The sequence below is a fragment of the Cynoglossus semilaevis genome, chromosome 14, assembly GCF_000523025.1.
Source record: "Cynoglossus semilaevis isolate Cse_v1.0 chromosome 14, Cse_v1.0, whole genome shotgun sequence".
In the NCBI taxonomy this organism is placed as follows: Eukaryota; Metazoa; Chordata; class Actinopteri; order Pleuronectiformes; family Cynoglossidae; genus Cynoglossus; species Cynoglossus semilaevis.
The window spans coordinates 15857191-15872271 of NC_024320.1; the positions used below are offsets into that span (position 1 = coordinate 15857191).

The 15081-nt window shown below is 42.5% G+C and overlaps 2 protein-coding genes across 8 annotated transcripts in view; both read left to right on the forward strand.

The window, feature by feature from the left end:
- Window positions 1-3127, forward strand: part of lig4 (ligase IV, DNA, ATP-dependent) — a 7545-nt gene extending 4418 nt beyond the window's left edge. For 4 of the 7 annotated variants that reach the window (XM_025062401.1, XM_025062405.1, XM_008325325.3 and 1 more), the window contains exons 3-5: window positions 83-680; window positions 2103-2286; window positions 2783-2918. In XM_025062401.1, coding sequence (XP_024918169.1) covers window positions 83-680; window positions 2103-2180 — 676 coding nt within the window. In that variant the 3' untranslated portion in view covers window positions 2181-2286; window positions 2783-2918. Of the gene's footprint in view, window positions 1-82; window positions 1948-2102; window positions 2306-2782; window positions 2919-2998 lie in introns of those variants that run through there. The other 3 variants (XM_025062402.1, XM_025062403.1, XM_008325326.3) reach the window with 3 other exon arrangements.
- Window positions 3128-6137: 3010 nt separating this feature from the next.
- The window catches only part of nalf1a (NALCN channel auxiliary factor 1a), a 21259-nt gene continuing 12315 nt past the window's right edge, over window positions 6138-15081 (forward strand). The window contains exon 1 of the mRNA XM_008325327.3: window positions 6138-7306. Within this exon, the coding sequence (XP_008323549.1) occupies window positions 6620-7306 (687 nt within the window). The 5' untranslated portion in view covers window positions 6138-6619. The remainder of the gene's footprint in view (window positions 7307-15081) is intronic.

Sequence of the window (15081 nt, forward strand, 5' to 3'; positions counted from 1 at the left end):
TTCTACCTCTGTCACTCAAATGTATTGCTGAAATTAAACACATAGTATTACAGTGATGAGTAATTACTGATGTTGTCGACAGGTGTGGAGGAGTTGTGGTTCAAAACCCTGGACCAGACACCTACTGTGTGATCGCTGGTGCCAAGAACATGCGAGTGAAGAACCTGATTTTGTCCGACCAACACGATGTAGTTTGGGCCTGGTGGCTGTTGGAGTGTCTCGACCAGAAACAAGTGGTACCCTGGCAACCGCGGCACATGATCCACATCTCACCCTCTACCAGGGAACAATTTGCCAAGGAGTACGACAGCTACGGCGACAGTTACTTTGTGGACACAGATGTGCAGCAGCTGCAGGAGGTCTTTGGCCGCATCCCTGCTGCTGCTGCTGCTGACACCATAGACGTTGGTCAGGTGGAGCAGCGTTTTGGCTGGGACAACATCCCCACTAGCATGTTCAGACCTTTCACAGCTTACATGGACAGCTGCGCTGACCTAGGAGACCCTGACACGCTCATGCCCGCCTCCTGTTTAGACATCAGAGCTCTGGAGTTTCGCTTCCATGGAGGCACAGTGCTGCCGACACTGGAGGAAGGTGTTTCACACGTTATCATCACTGAAGAAACAAAGATGGAGGAGCTGAAGACAGTGAGGAGACGATTCACAAAGAAGTTTAAGATTGTAAGAGACTCGTGGGTGACAGATTCAATCAGAGCAGGACATCTGCTCAATGATAACATTTACTTAGTTTGAAGTAAATCTGCTGATAACCAGGACTGGATGATAGAACTGTTTAGTTACAAAGTGTGAAATGACATTGTTTAGATTATGATGCTGCTGCTTTAAACTAATTATGATTATGTTAACAGGCACACCAGGTTAGAGTCTTTTACTACTCAACACATTCACGTAGCATTTATTTCAAAAATCTACTGAACTTTATTTTAGACTAAAATCATTCAGAAATACCCTTTCCCATAGAACGCAACAATGAAATCAAGGCATTTTCCTCACCGTGGGAAAAATATTAGATTATTTTTAAAATCAATTAGCCTTGCTGTGTCAACACGGGTCTTCCCGAGCGCCCTTCCCTGCAGGGGGCCCCAACCACACTTTGGGAACCTCTGTTACAGACAGCTGGCCTTATACAGTCCCTCCACTTCTCACTGTATACTGGTTTAAAAATGATATGCAACTCTCATAACAGGTAGTTCAGCTAACAGCAGGACAACACAGCCTGTCTCCCTTTTTTACCCTGCAGGACATTTCATGTCAGCTACCACGCTGTAATTGTGGATAAGAATGACAGGATAATGAAATTATTGCTCTGAGTGTTTTCCCCAGAGCCGAGAAACTTGAGTTAAAGTTAGACAAAGAGTCTACTGTGGTTTTATTTTAATGATGTAGGTTTTTTTAATCAAAGCTTATCAATACATTAGCCTGACTGTCACACAAATGGAGTGACTTTTATCTGTGGTTTTTAATGAATGGTTGAGGCTTGTTATTAGTTTTGAACAAATATGTCTCTCAGGAATTCAACTTTAGCACTGACTCACTAAAGTCTAGAGTTTTTAGGTGTATTGTCAGAATGTGGCTGTATCAGAATAAATAATCAGGATTTTATGGCCGTATTTGTTAAGTCAAACGTCAAAGACAGCCCTTGTAGTCTGATCACCAGGTTGTACTGCAATGCATGTATTAACTTTTTAATTATTTTAAATAAATACCTGAACCTTAATATGAGTTAAATAGAACAGATTGAAGTTATAGAATAAAGTGTATATACATTAATGTTTGAGCACAAAATACTGCTTCCTGTCTACGCAAAAGTATACAGATCTGTTGGAAAATCAAATCAAATTAAGTTATCTGTGGGATCCAAAGTGTTTGGTGATATGTCTAATGGAATTTGGATTGTTTTCAATAAAGACAACTTTAGTAATTACTACATTTCAGAAAACTAAATGAACATATATATACAATATATACAGCATATAAATATATACATATGCAGTATATATATATATATATATTCAGTAACATCTTGTAATATAGTTACATGTTGTGATTTACATAACCTGATATGTTTGTCCAAAAACCTAGGAGAACATCAGTTGTTTCTTGTCACATGAGGCAGGTGACAACGTGGTGATGCAACATGGAAAGAAGATCACCTCCTGATGAGAGAACATGAGAACGTAGTGTAGGTGAACAGTCCATGGAGCCTGAGAGGAACTGTAGAAGAAGACCAGATGTTATCTCCTGGTTTTGGGATTTAAACTAACATGTAAGCAATTTAATCTAATGCTCACCCAATTATTAATGGTTATAATAATTCAATAATAATGGTTAGGCTAATGGTAACTCAGTTATTACTGATGCTGTTCATTATTATAATCTTCTCACCAAGGTCCCATCACATCCATGGTCTCCATGTTCTTCCGGTTGTTAAAACCAAATATATATATGCGTCTGTTTTTCGCAGCACTTTGTTGTGATCTCCTCAACTCTAAGCCAGTCCTTCAGGAGTATCTGCATCAGTGCATTTGTCTCAGTAACTTTTTTCCCACTGTGGTAACATCAACTTTCTCTCCATCTCCTCCTTGACTTCCTTTTTTTTCTACCTGGCAGCTACAGTACATCCTCAGTAATCTTCATCCAGTATATTCACTGCCTTATTTCAGCACATGTCCAAACACATCTGAACCTCCTTGTTATAATTTTATCTCTAAGCTCTTCAACCTCCACTGTTCCTCTGATCTGCTCATCTCTCATCCATCCAGGTCATTCCCACAGAGAAGCCCATGGCAGAGCAGGTCTCCCAACTGCACCACACCACCCACTCAGCTCCACCCACTCCACCCTGTCTGAGCCTCCCCATGTATAGGTAACTCATTGCACCATACATGTCATGTGACCCACTAAAATACCTGAGGGGATCACTGTTCTGAAATTCTGTTGTTTACTTTGCGATGTATTCCTGATTTCTCTATATTTAGTCGGTGATTCATGAGATAGGCTGAGTGCTGCTCTGTCTTGTTGCTGTGACCTGAGCTCTGTCATGATGGAGTCTGTGGTCCTGCTGCATTAAAGTTCATTTTCACCTTTTAAAAGGGTGGGAACAGTCCTTCAACAGTAGGTTCCCGTCTTTCTACAGCACTGATGGTGTTCAATTTACAGCATTTTACATAATTAATTGTTCATTATCTTCAAATAAGTGTGAGGAGAGAGAGGAGACACCATGGGGGAGACGTCAGAACTAGTTCAGCTCAAGGCTTTGTGACAAAGATGTCTCCATGTTTTGCTGCCTTCAAAAATGTCAGTGCTGTGCTCTGGGACTTATTGATGTGTTATAACCTTCATCACTGCTGCCCCAGGGTGCAGCTGGCTGCCTGGTGTCCTGGGCATAGCTGTCCATTAATGTCGCATGAATATATTTTCCAACTGTTCTTCATCATATAGAGAGAAAAATGTCTTTTATTGACCACATGAAGAGCCCCCCTTGTGTTTGGGTTGAGAACTCTTCCACTTTAGAAACTATTTTTAATTCTATTTATCTCTTTTATCCTACTTATTTATATTCCTTCTGAAAGTTACTGTAATTTCCCATGCCTGACGCTACACAGCATCTTCCATCTTCCATTCCAATATTCCACAGGTTCCACAAGCTTTAGAGATGAGAAATTGTCTTCCTCGTGTGAACTGTAACCTATCGCCCACTCTGGACTATTTTCTGGTGATGCCTTTAACTGGCAGGCATTAATTAGAGCTACTCAAAAATACCTGAGTGGCGCAAACAGCTGCCGAAAGCTAACGCTGCAGAAAACAACATCCTAATGGGATAAACAGTCTAATTAGACTGGGCGTAGCGGGTCAGGAGCGGGGAACAGGAGCACAGTGGACACGGGTGGAAAACAAATGGTTTGAAAGCAGCCCCTATAGACGAGCAGCAGCTGCACAATCTCAGCTGAAATGAATGAGCTCCTGTCGAGACCAAACACAGGCTGGTGGCTGCAGGAGAGAGCCCACCATTCATGAAGAAATTCACACACAAACAACAGGAAATCAGGCTCCATTTGGCAGCTGCACAACACATCAAAGCTGGAACGCTTGATCACTGGCTGGACAGATACATGTGTAAAGAAATATAACCGGCTGGTTAACGCAGAGACCCTGAGATTCTTTCATAACGAGAGACAAACAAATGCACTGAATTTTCACAAATGCATTTTTTTTAGTTATTTCTCCATGGGATGGAAACAAAGCCAGGCAACAAACAGGAAACTGTCAACTTCTGGTATGAATCAAGTTTTAATGTTTAACTATAGCAGAGGACACTTTGTTCACAGCTGTACTAAAAAGACACACATTAATGAGAGTGATTACCAGAGGCTTTCACGTTTGAAACTGTATTTCTGATTTCTTTGTTTGTTTTGCCGAGCAACAAAAACCGATCCTTGTCTGTTATACCTAACAATACATATCAGTGAGGAGTCTGAACCAAGTTTATTCTGGAGCTAAACAATGATTACAGACAATGTCATTCAGACCTTTCCTCTCTGTGACCTTCACAGCGTGATCTAAAAGTCTTCATTCATACAGAATTCACATCCACAAGTGTCCACGATAATCCGGCTGTCATTCACAGTAATAACAGGAGTTTTCTGGAGATCTCCTCTTCCTCCTCCTCCTCCTCCTCCTCACCCCACCGATGATACAAGCAGGTAGTCTTCACTGAGTCAGGACACACTAAACTGCTGGAGTCTTCAGCAGCAGCCACTCGCCATGTGACGTCACAGTTACTGCAGCTGCGTCTCAGCCTTGTCTTGAAGTGGTTCTGTTATTGAAAGGGGGACATTTACTGTAAATCAAAACTGGTAACACCAAGTTATAATGATCATTGTTTATTGAATCCATAAATATTTCCCTGTCATACCATCCTTATTCTGACAATAAATCCATGATATGTAGTAGATTTATAGCTTGTTTGATAAGGTCTAATGATAAATGACTGTTTGTTTGACGGTGGAGTCATTATATTCCTAACTTCAGTATAATCCTGAACCTGAATCTGGTTCTGAAGATTGTAATATATTCTGTAAATGTTTTAAATGTCTTAAATCGGGTGAGATTTAATGCCATGAACTCCCACTCTATATTGGTCACCCACAGAACCAGCAGAGCAAACCAGGTCTTTGTTTGCAGATTGATGAACGGTCCAAAGTCGAGAAGAATTCGGACCTTTCACAATAAGATCACACACTCCTACGTCTCAAGGCGAGTTGCTGTACTATTTATTTGCTTTATGTCAGTTTTTTTAAATCAAGTAATGATAATACATAAAACTCCATACAAAAACAAAAAGATTACATATTTTTTAACGTTAATGTAAAAAACAAAAGTTCTGCCGACTCTCACTCTTGGCATACCTTCGAACTGAAGAATGTATCAGAAACTGTAATGTTTGTTAAGTTAATAGGACAAAAGCAGAGAAAACGGATATCTGGCAACGTTATCTTCAAAATAAAACGCGTGGGTTCGACGCGTGGGTTCGATTTTTACCATTATTTTTGTTTTTAGATGAATCTTTTTGATTGGTGTTTATTGTGTTTAATGAGACAGTATGTTTAAACAGGAAACTAAAAATCCATTAAATTATAAAGCAGTAGTTGCCATCAATTGTTCTTACGAGGCTGACGGACGAATAGGATGGGGTTCATTATCTACCAGCTTTTCTTTTTCTCCCGTATTGCTTCAATTTTGGTTGTGTTTGTGGTGTGGTTGTTGTTGGCAGAAAACATTTTTCAGTTTAAAATGAACACTACAGGTAGCAGTTATACAATTCAGAGACTGTGAGAGGCAGTAAACAAGAAGAAGAGAGATTTGCATTACATAGAGAATGGTATTAATAGCACCACCTGCAGGAAGCTACGAGCTCTCTGTTAACCAAAATAGTATTGAAAATAAATCACAAAACACAACATACTCACAGCAAGCATTTCCTCTCTTCATTAAAAGAGAAGTAGCAAATGCTTATGAAGCTAACCGGCACTCATCAGGCTGGACGTTCGACTTTTATTTTGGAGATCAACCACGGATATGCCGTTGCTCGTTTGCTGCTGACTTGCCGCAGCTTCCTGCAAACCCCGTTTCTGGGCGAACATGGCGGCGACTTGATAACGGCAGCGCGATGAAGACGGAGAGGGCTTGAAAAAGAAAAAGAGGTGTGTGACAGGCTGCGGGCCCGAACACCGACACAAAGGCACGCAGCTTCGCCATGTTGGCAGAGGAAAGCGCCTTTGTCCCTGCACCACAAAGGCCGGGGAAAACGTCAAGGCGTCGGTGAGTGTTTGTGAAAACGGGAGTCGAGGCTGCGCAGAGGAGCGGACGGAGGACAGCGGTTTCACCGCTCAGCCATGGAGGATGCGGCCCGTGGTCGCCTGCGCCTGATTCCTCACCCGACCCACGCTCTTTTGGATGGGAATAGCCGCTGAACGCAAAGGTAAGCCGGGACAACCCACCGCCCGACACCCGAGAGGAGGAAAACGCGAAGCGGACCCCACGTCAATGACTGTTGCGGCAGAGGAGCCCCCACGGTGGAGTCGGCCGGTTCCCAAAATATGACCAGGGGTGCTGGGACGTGTTGGCAGCAAGAAGATGACGACGGCTTCCAAATCTGGCTAGAGCCCGCCCGCGACCACCAAAAGCCATTCACCGACTCAGAGAGGGCGCAGAGATGGCGACTGTCCTTGGCATCCCTCCTCTTCTTAACCATCCTCCTCTCTGATCACCTGTGGTTCTGCGCCGAGGCCAATCTGGCCCGCACCCGGGACAAGTTTGCATCCTCCCACCTCCTCTCACCCCACACCCACTCAGCACACAGCAGCCTCAGAGGAAACCCAGATGCTATTTTTATAGGAAACTCTACCAAACATTTGTGGCGCCTCGAAACTTGCCACCGGGACACTTTATCTCGGAGCTGCTTCGCTTTCGCAGATGCCGACCATTTGTGCAAGGGCCTTTCCGTCAGAGAGGGGACGCGGGCTGTAAATATGAGCGATTTGTACCTCTCTTTTTGTAACTCCTACTCTCTGCTGGATTTGCTCGACACCTCCACCAGTCCGGACAATTTGAACTGCAGCCTCGACGTGCTCGACGACGGTGACACGACCAGGTGCAGCCTGTGCGTGCAGGCGTACCAGCGTTACGACCAGCACGCCCAGGAGAAGTACGAGGACTTTGAGCTCCTGACTCAGAAATATGAGCCGGGGCCATACTCAGTGAGGACGTGCATGGATCAGTGCAAGGTAAGGCAGCCTCCCTGGGTCGGTAGTGATGGTGGCGGGGTTGGTGGTGTTGATGTGGTTGCCATCTGTTGATTTGGGCCCCGATTGATGCCAGTTTTGGTCCTCCTCCTCCACCCCCTCCTCCTCCTTCTGTCACCATGGAGACGGATGACAGATTCAAGGAGACTCCGGGCCTCATGTTCATTCATCTTCTCATTGTGTTTAGGCCCCGTGCTAATGTGCAGATGGAGGCCTTGCCTTAAGGTCTTTTTCACCAACCAGAGCTGCTTCTTCCACACTCTTCGTTCTGTGCCTTCCGTTACATTGGTGCTCAGTGACACTGAAGGGTCGTCTCGTGCTGCTTTGGCTCATAATCCGCCTGATCAACAATCGATAACCCACACAAGCTTGTTAGACTTGGCTCAGCGTTAGAGCTCAATGTTTTAATGAGCCGTAAGGAGACTGCAGGCCTGTGCACACAACGTTGTGTGTGTCATCAAAGTGGGCCAAGTGTTCATCATGCCTGTCCACTCCATACGGAGAATGTTTCGTTTAAGTCAAGAGGTGTTTTTCCTGCTTAATGTTGCAGAAAGGCTTTCACGCCTCAACTTGTGTTTGCTCACCATTAGACCTGCACGTAGGCCTCATTTTAGCCAGGCTCAAAGTGGGCTGTTGTGTGTGTCCAGGAGAGGCAAGGCTACGGTCCCAGACCATATACTGGTATTAGGACCAAGGCAAGACCTGCTAATGTGACGTTGAGACTGGAGAAGAACGCTAGAAGTAACTGTCTCCTCTGACAAATCTTTGTCTCAACTGCAGGTTTTGGGTTTTCTTCTGTTATTATTATCTTGTTGTGTAAGTCACTGGACAGAGAGGAAATTGATGATTGAAATAAAGTGGGAAGGTGAGTATTATTATACACTGTGTGTTATTGACAACATGATTGTCCAAAAGGAGCTTAGCCCTGTAGCCTCGTCGTTGACGTTCAGTATCGTCTTGACATCTGTCATCTTCATATCAATTTTCTATATAGAGCATCCTAATCAGGAGAATTTTAACCGATGTTTTAAATATGTTGTGAAATAACATTGTTATTAGGAGCAACTCTACAGCCAAAGCTTGCAAATGCATTCTTCTGTCCAGTTCTACTAAACAGCCAATGCCTAAAGCAGGAGGAGAGCTTCAGGGTCATGTGGAACTGTCCATGGTGCTGAATGGTCTATGTTTCCACCTATTAGAGAGCTTTAACATAACCTGAAGCCAACCATGAATCTGAATTGTCTTTTTAAACCTGAAGCAGTGCCGGCACAGTTTGGAACTGTCTATGGTGCTACAAGCTCTAAATTTAGCCGATCTAAAGGAGATCTCTTTGACTGTGTTGAGCTGTCTGTGGTGCTGAATAGCACTCCCCTCTTCTCCATTCACAGAAGCCCTGTCCAATCCCAGATGGACTTCATTCACCCGGGCAGTGTCACAGACACCATCACAGGCGTTAAAACCATCACTCTAAGCCGTCTGCCTGATCATAGGAATATGGTGCATTTCGCAAATACCCAGTGTCGATGAGAAGTTCTAAAAAATATCTTCCAGCTTAAAGGGAAACAAAAAGGCAAAGTTAACTTGGTTGTTTCCTGTGTTTTTATCCAACAAGGATTCACAATCTGAAGATGAAATAGCAGACAACTGTTGCAGTAGATGCAGAAGTCTTATTATCGAAGATATTCATTCTAGATATTCATCTAGTGTCAAACCTATGGTTATGTTAATGACCGAGATACTCCGTCATTGATTCCTGGGAAAAAACTCACAGCGTTGTCTCTGTGTATGAATTTGTGCACATTTGTCCTTTTTCTGCAATTACCTTAACACACTTTAGTCTGACAATAGAAGTGCAAAGAGTGAGCTAATTATTCTCCTTATTATAGACAGTGTCAGAGAGTGTCATCAGCATCAACTGAATTTTAATATATTTTATTTATTTAAAAAAGGCCTCATGAAAAAAATGTCTGCTGCTTTAAGTCATGTTGATTTCAAGAAAATGAAAAAAGGCCTTCCGAATTCTAAATGAGGGAAAGGTGTTGTAACCAGACTGTGGTCATTTCTAATACAACTGTGAGGGAAACGACTCATTTGGTGTTCTAGTGCTTAACAACATCAAGCACATTATTTTTCACTTCCTTAAAGAAATAAGCTCCAACAGCAAAGGTTAGTGTAAAGTAAACCAGCCTATTAACATTTTTTTTTTTTTTTTTTTTAAATCTTGTCTAACCCAGATAATGTTGTAGTCTTCGGAGTCTGTCACATCGAGGCTCTGGAATATCCTGCTACGACTGAACAGCAGATGGCTGAACATGAATGCAGCTTTTAAAGGATGTTTCCAAAGCACTTCTTCACTTCAAGATCCATTAGCAGCCCATTCCTCTCATCCGCAGTTGTAGCAGCTCTCCCATTCATGAGGTGTCCCAGCTGAGCGTTGCTCTCGGCCTCCCACATTAAATATCACTGATGTTCTTTCTTTTCCCCAGTGGACCTTAAGTGCCACGTGTGATTGCATGTTTTGTCTGCTGCCGGTTTCTGACCACAGCTTGGCGTTTTGAAGGGAAATAGTAATTTAGTCAAGCTGCTAATTCCTACAGTGACCTCTCTCCATCACCTACTTGATTATAGGTTGACGTCCTCTGTGTGTTACAAGAGCTGTGTGACTCAATTGATAATGTGCAGCTCTTGTCAACTTAATGGATACCTGCCCTGCGAGAAGCTGAGCAGTGCAAGTGTTGCAGCTTTACAGTTAGTGTAAATATAGTAAGATCGTAACATGTCCTGAGTTTGAACCCATTTTAAAAAAATCCACCACTGCCTCACGGGCTCCTCCAACACAGACAGCAGCCGTGAAGGCAGTTTTGGCAGAGAAGTCTCTGTTGTGGACATTTGACAGAGAGAAGAGTATTTGTACTACAGTTGCGGGTACTTTGATCCACAGGTGGTGCTCTGATTCTTCTAGCCTCAGGTACAACATCACACAGTGGATGCAGCAGGTGTGTGCTGTCCTTCACAATGGGATCCTCCATTGGTGAAATCCCCTCTGTTCATCCTGACAGCATGTCCAGGCTGGAAACCTTTGTGGTGTGTGGTGTTAACTGAAATGTCAGCCTCACTGGGAGTTTTACAGGAAATAATGGTCTAAAGAATCCTGGCTTGTTGGCGGTAAAACTCCTGCTCTCAGCGTTGGAGTAGATTTACTCACTGCAGAGTTGTTGACCAAACAGGCCAAAGGTCAGCTTTATGATAGCGAGTTATATGTTGTCTCAGTTTCTGGAGTCACTGAAACCAAACTTTGGGAGAGTTGTCATTGATGACAGAGTGGGTAGGCGGGGTCACAACGCGGGGTCGGACATTGTTTGAATTTTAATTCTTTTCAATGACTGTTCTGCATTATCTAAAATATTAAGATGACACTGTATTGTTAATTTAATCATCACTGATGTTTTATTTTGTATTTTAACTTGGGCTGTCAGTCAGTTGGGGTTTTTGAAATAGATGAATTACAACGTAGTTATGGATTAATCAGGATATATTGTGGTTAATTGTTAATTATTCATGATTAACCAAGATTAAGCAATTTTCCTACAGTAAATTTGAAAAAAAAGAAGATATTTTCGAACAGAAAGACAAATAACAGCTGTTGATAGCATGTGTTTGAGTTTCAAATAATGGAATTATTATATGGAAAAATGAAAATAAAAAATGGATTTCATTGATGAAGGTGCGTTATGGTTGCTTTGGTGAAGCCCCTGACGTCAACAGTATTAATCAGACTGGTGTGATACAGTAGAGCATCTGACCTGGAGTTGAAGTCTCCACAGAACTTTGGTATTGACTATTTATTAGAGCATGTGAATGGACAGTGAGCTAATGGTGCATGTCGTTCTGCCCATGGGTTGAAATGCAGAAAGATTTTAATCAGGTTAATTATCACAAACTAATTAACACAATTCACTTGTTTTCCAACAGCCTTTATTTTTACTGTGTTTAACAGGCTCCTCTAACTACTGCTGACGGCTCGTATGGAAACACAGTAGCTGTCAGGTTGATGCATGGCAGTGTGAAGTAATAAGGAGGACAGTTCCTGAAAGAGACAAACTAGGGCAGCGTTTCTTCCTTGCAAATTAATGTAGTGTTTGTTTTCAATACACAGCATTCTGTAGAGTTTTTATGAACTAACAACTAAATATATTTTAATACCCATTAGCTCTGGGTGAATTTATCTTTTTAAATATTATTTTATTCTCAACACTATAAATGAGAGTCCTTAGGTCTATTTCTTTTTTTTTTTTTAATAATCCTGTCTCTGAAACGGTATTACTTCTCCATGGTGTAAAGGTTCCTCACTGGCTTAGGCTGCATTCACACCAAAAGAGAAAGGTGGGGGAAAAAAGTCTTGAACACCTGTAACATAGCTTCTAGGGGCACACACTTGTTGTGCCCCTAGAAGCCCCTACTTTTGTTTCATCCACGTCACATCCAAAGCTCTAATTTTGCCGCCGCCGCCTAAATCGTGTGCTGTCTATCACTGTTGGTGTGAATGCCCCCTGACGGCCATCAAGACAATCGCTTGTTTAATTAAACATAGTTTAAGCCTCAGTCTCTGTCAGGTACAGCGTATAAACCTTCCCCAGACTACTGTCAAACCACTGCACATCACACTCCTAGGACAGTCGAACTCTGCAGTAAATCTCTGCGCTACTTTCACTTCATAAACATTATCATATTATTTCAGTGAACAACCCCAGACAAGTCGATGAACTAATCTGTCTGCCCTCAAGGTGCATCTGACTGTCTCTCCCCAGTCTGGTGCTGTTTGGAGGTGAAGGCAGAGTGCAGCACCCCTCGTCTTTAGGTGGATGTCGACCACATCTGTGTTGATCGGAGCGAGGATCGATGGTAGCGTCATCAAGTGGATGATGCCTCTGGTTTTTGCGCTGATCTGCTGCACCCTCTCACCTGTCCTTCATGTGAGGATTGGTGAAGCCATGCTGCATTTTCCTCAACACAAATTTTAAGTATATAGCCTGCAGTCTTTGGCTCTTCGTATTTGTACTCCAAACCAAGGACAGAGCACTTCCTGTTTAACCACTGCAGGTGGTGCAGGAGTGGATTTAAAAGTCCTGTTCCAAATGTGACTCTGCAGGCACTGCATAAACATTTAAAAATCACTGTAATTCAGCAACATGATTAATGTTTTTTTTTTTCAGCAGCTAAATGCAGCACAGAGCTTTGCTGTACTGTAGAGGCAGACACCTAACAACAACAACAACACTGGTGAACCACAGTGTTCAGAATACCTGTTTAATGCTACACCTGAATGATGCTGTTGCTGAATTTCCCCTCTGTGGATCAGTGAGCTACTTCCTTCTGTTAGAGATCTGGTGAGGTGGCAGTCAGAATGACTTCCTCTGGAGACATTGGCACAGAAGATGCCTTCGACCCTTTTTAAGATCTATCTTTGGACGTATTTTGGGTTCTCAGTAGACATGACAAACAATGTGAGAAGTTGTGGAGACTCTGAAGGGAGCAGAGAGCATCACTTTAACAGGGGATGGCTATATTTAGACAGTGGATATAAAACTTTTTTTTTTCAAGTGCCAGGTGTTTATGATAAAAAAGAGACTAAAATTAATCATTTTTTTCCCACTATCAATGTGAGCTATAACCACTGAGATAATGTTTTTAATTGCACATGTCATGTACCAATCATATGTTAAATGGGAGTCTACACATACCTGCCACTATTAAAGTGCCTGGATTAACCCATAATAAAGTTCAGCTTTCATGTAACGGTGCATCGTGCATTAGCATTGTGAATTGTGGTTGAAAACCGACACAAATCCGTGGCAATTCGCATCGGTTGAAATAAAAAATGAATCACTCATCAAGGTGTAAGGAGATTATCTCAAAAAGTCACTAGTGATAGCATGAGACTACACACATACACATAGGTGGCGGTATGTGCCCTAAAACGTTGGTTGTGACCCGCTACTAAACCAAGCTGTCAGGTCCCTCAGTGACATTCAGGTGTTCACACAGAATGTGGGAAGAACACAAACGGTGTCTTTCCATTTAATATTTGATATTGTGACTTGTTTCTTCCTACTGGAGTTCACCGTCTCACTGTCCTTTCCCTCTGTTGAAGGGACGAACAGATCTTGGTGTCCTCACTTTGGTTGGGACTGAACACAGTGCACTTCACGGTATGACCCACTGAGCTGTGCTCCCTGTTTAACACTGCCGTCCAGTTCACTGCATATTTAAAAACAATATTGGTATTAGTACTCAAAATGAAAATACAAATGACTCATGAGTTCCTCAGTCAGGTGAAGGGCTTGTTGGCAGCTGATGTGGAATATTCTATTAGCTGAGAGCAGAGACGGCCTTGTCTATTCAGACGTGGGTTGTTTTTTTTTACATTTAATTAAATTTATTTATTTAATTTCAAACGTAGGTCAAGTGATATCACGTTATAAACTGTGTCACTTAATAATTTCATGTAATTATGATGTTAATAGTTAATTAACAACAAATATATCTAGGAGTTTTCTCACTGCTCCTCATGGAGAACTTCAGCCTAAACACAAATACATTGACATTCAGCTGCAGTATGTTTAATGAATTCATTATATAATGCTCAGAGAGTTCAATCAAAACCAGTCAAACGACTAAAAGAAGATATTTCTACTTTGTTATGCATTGTCACAGAGAACAGGAGAAAAACAGTGAAAAGGTGACAGTATGGTGGATCACAAAGAGATCATGGTTGTCACAAAATCAATTATTTAAAATAGACATAAGATCATTCAAATTTTGGTCACAGCAGCTTAAACCTTACAAAAACATCCAGTAGAGTTTTTTCTGACTCTGATATTTTGCTTTTGTTTCATTCTTCTTCATTCTAGTCAAGCTATAATTCCATTCCTTTTTTTCCTCTTTTTTCTGTGGGACATTCATCAAACCAGTCGTTCCAGTCTGTCAGAAATGTAAGTATGTGGGACATTTTCAATGTAGATCCATTAGTTTCAGATCCCTGGAAATTCAACAAAAACTTCTACAAATGTCTTTATCATGTGCTGGAGTGTTTTGTGTGTGTGTGTGTGTGTGTGTGTGTGTGTGTGTGGTCTGGAGCATCAGTCATTGTGATGCAGGAGGGTCTGCTCTGCAGCAGCTCGCTATGGATGAGAACCCAAATGTTCTCGTGTGCCGGCCGCCATTGTGAGTCCCTGCTGCAGTTATGATAGCTGACCTTGGAGTGGGCTCTGTCAAGATGCCTGGACCACACCACGGTGGCTCTTTTATGAATGGGCAGATGTGTGAGCAGCATAGCAATGAGAAAGGAGCAGGGGGAGGAGGAGGAGGAGGAGGAGGCAGAGAACGAGAGAGAGGAGAGTGGCTGTAGCTGTTGCAGAGCACGGCAGCACTTCCATGTTGTTTTAACGGTGACGCCAGCAGATCAGATCAGAGGCGATAAGAGCAGAGCTGCAGGGAGGATGGAGGGAAACCACAGCAGGGGCAGCAGAAGGTTAGACAATTAATAGGCCTCATTTAATCTCCCTGGCATTTCCATCATACAGTAGATGACATGTGGAATCATTTCCCTGTCGCATGGTGAGGCTGTCAATCACGGACAAGTTAATCAGAGCCGACCAATCTCTGCTCAGACGGTAATTACATTTACAAATTTTTCGTTCTTATCGAGGTTTTCTGTGAGAGTAGAGAACTAATTGGCCGTCGGTCCAGAAATATCC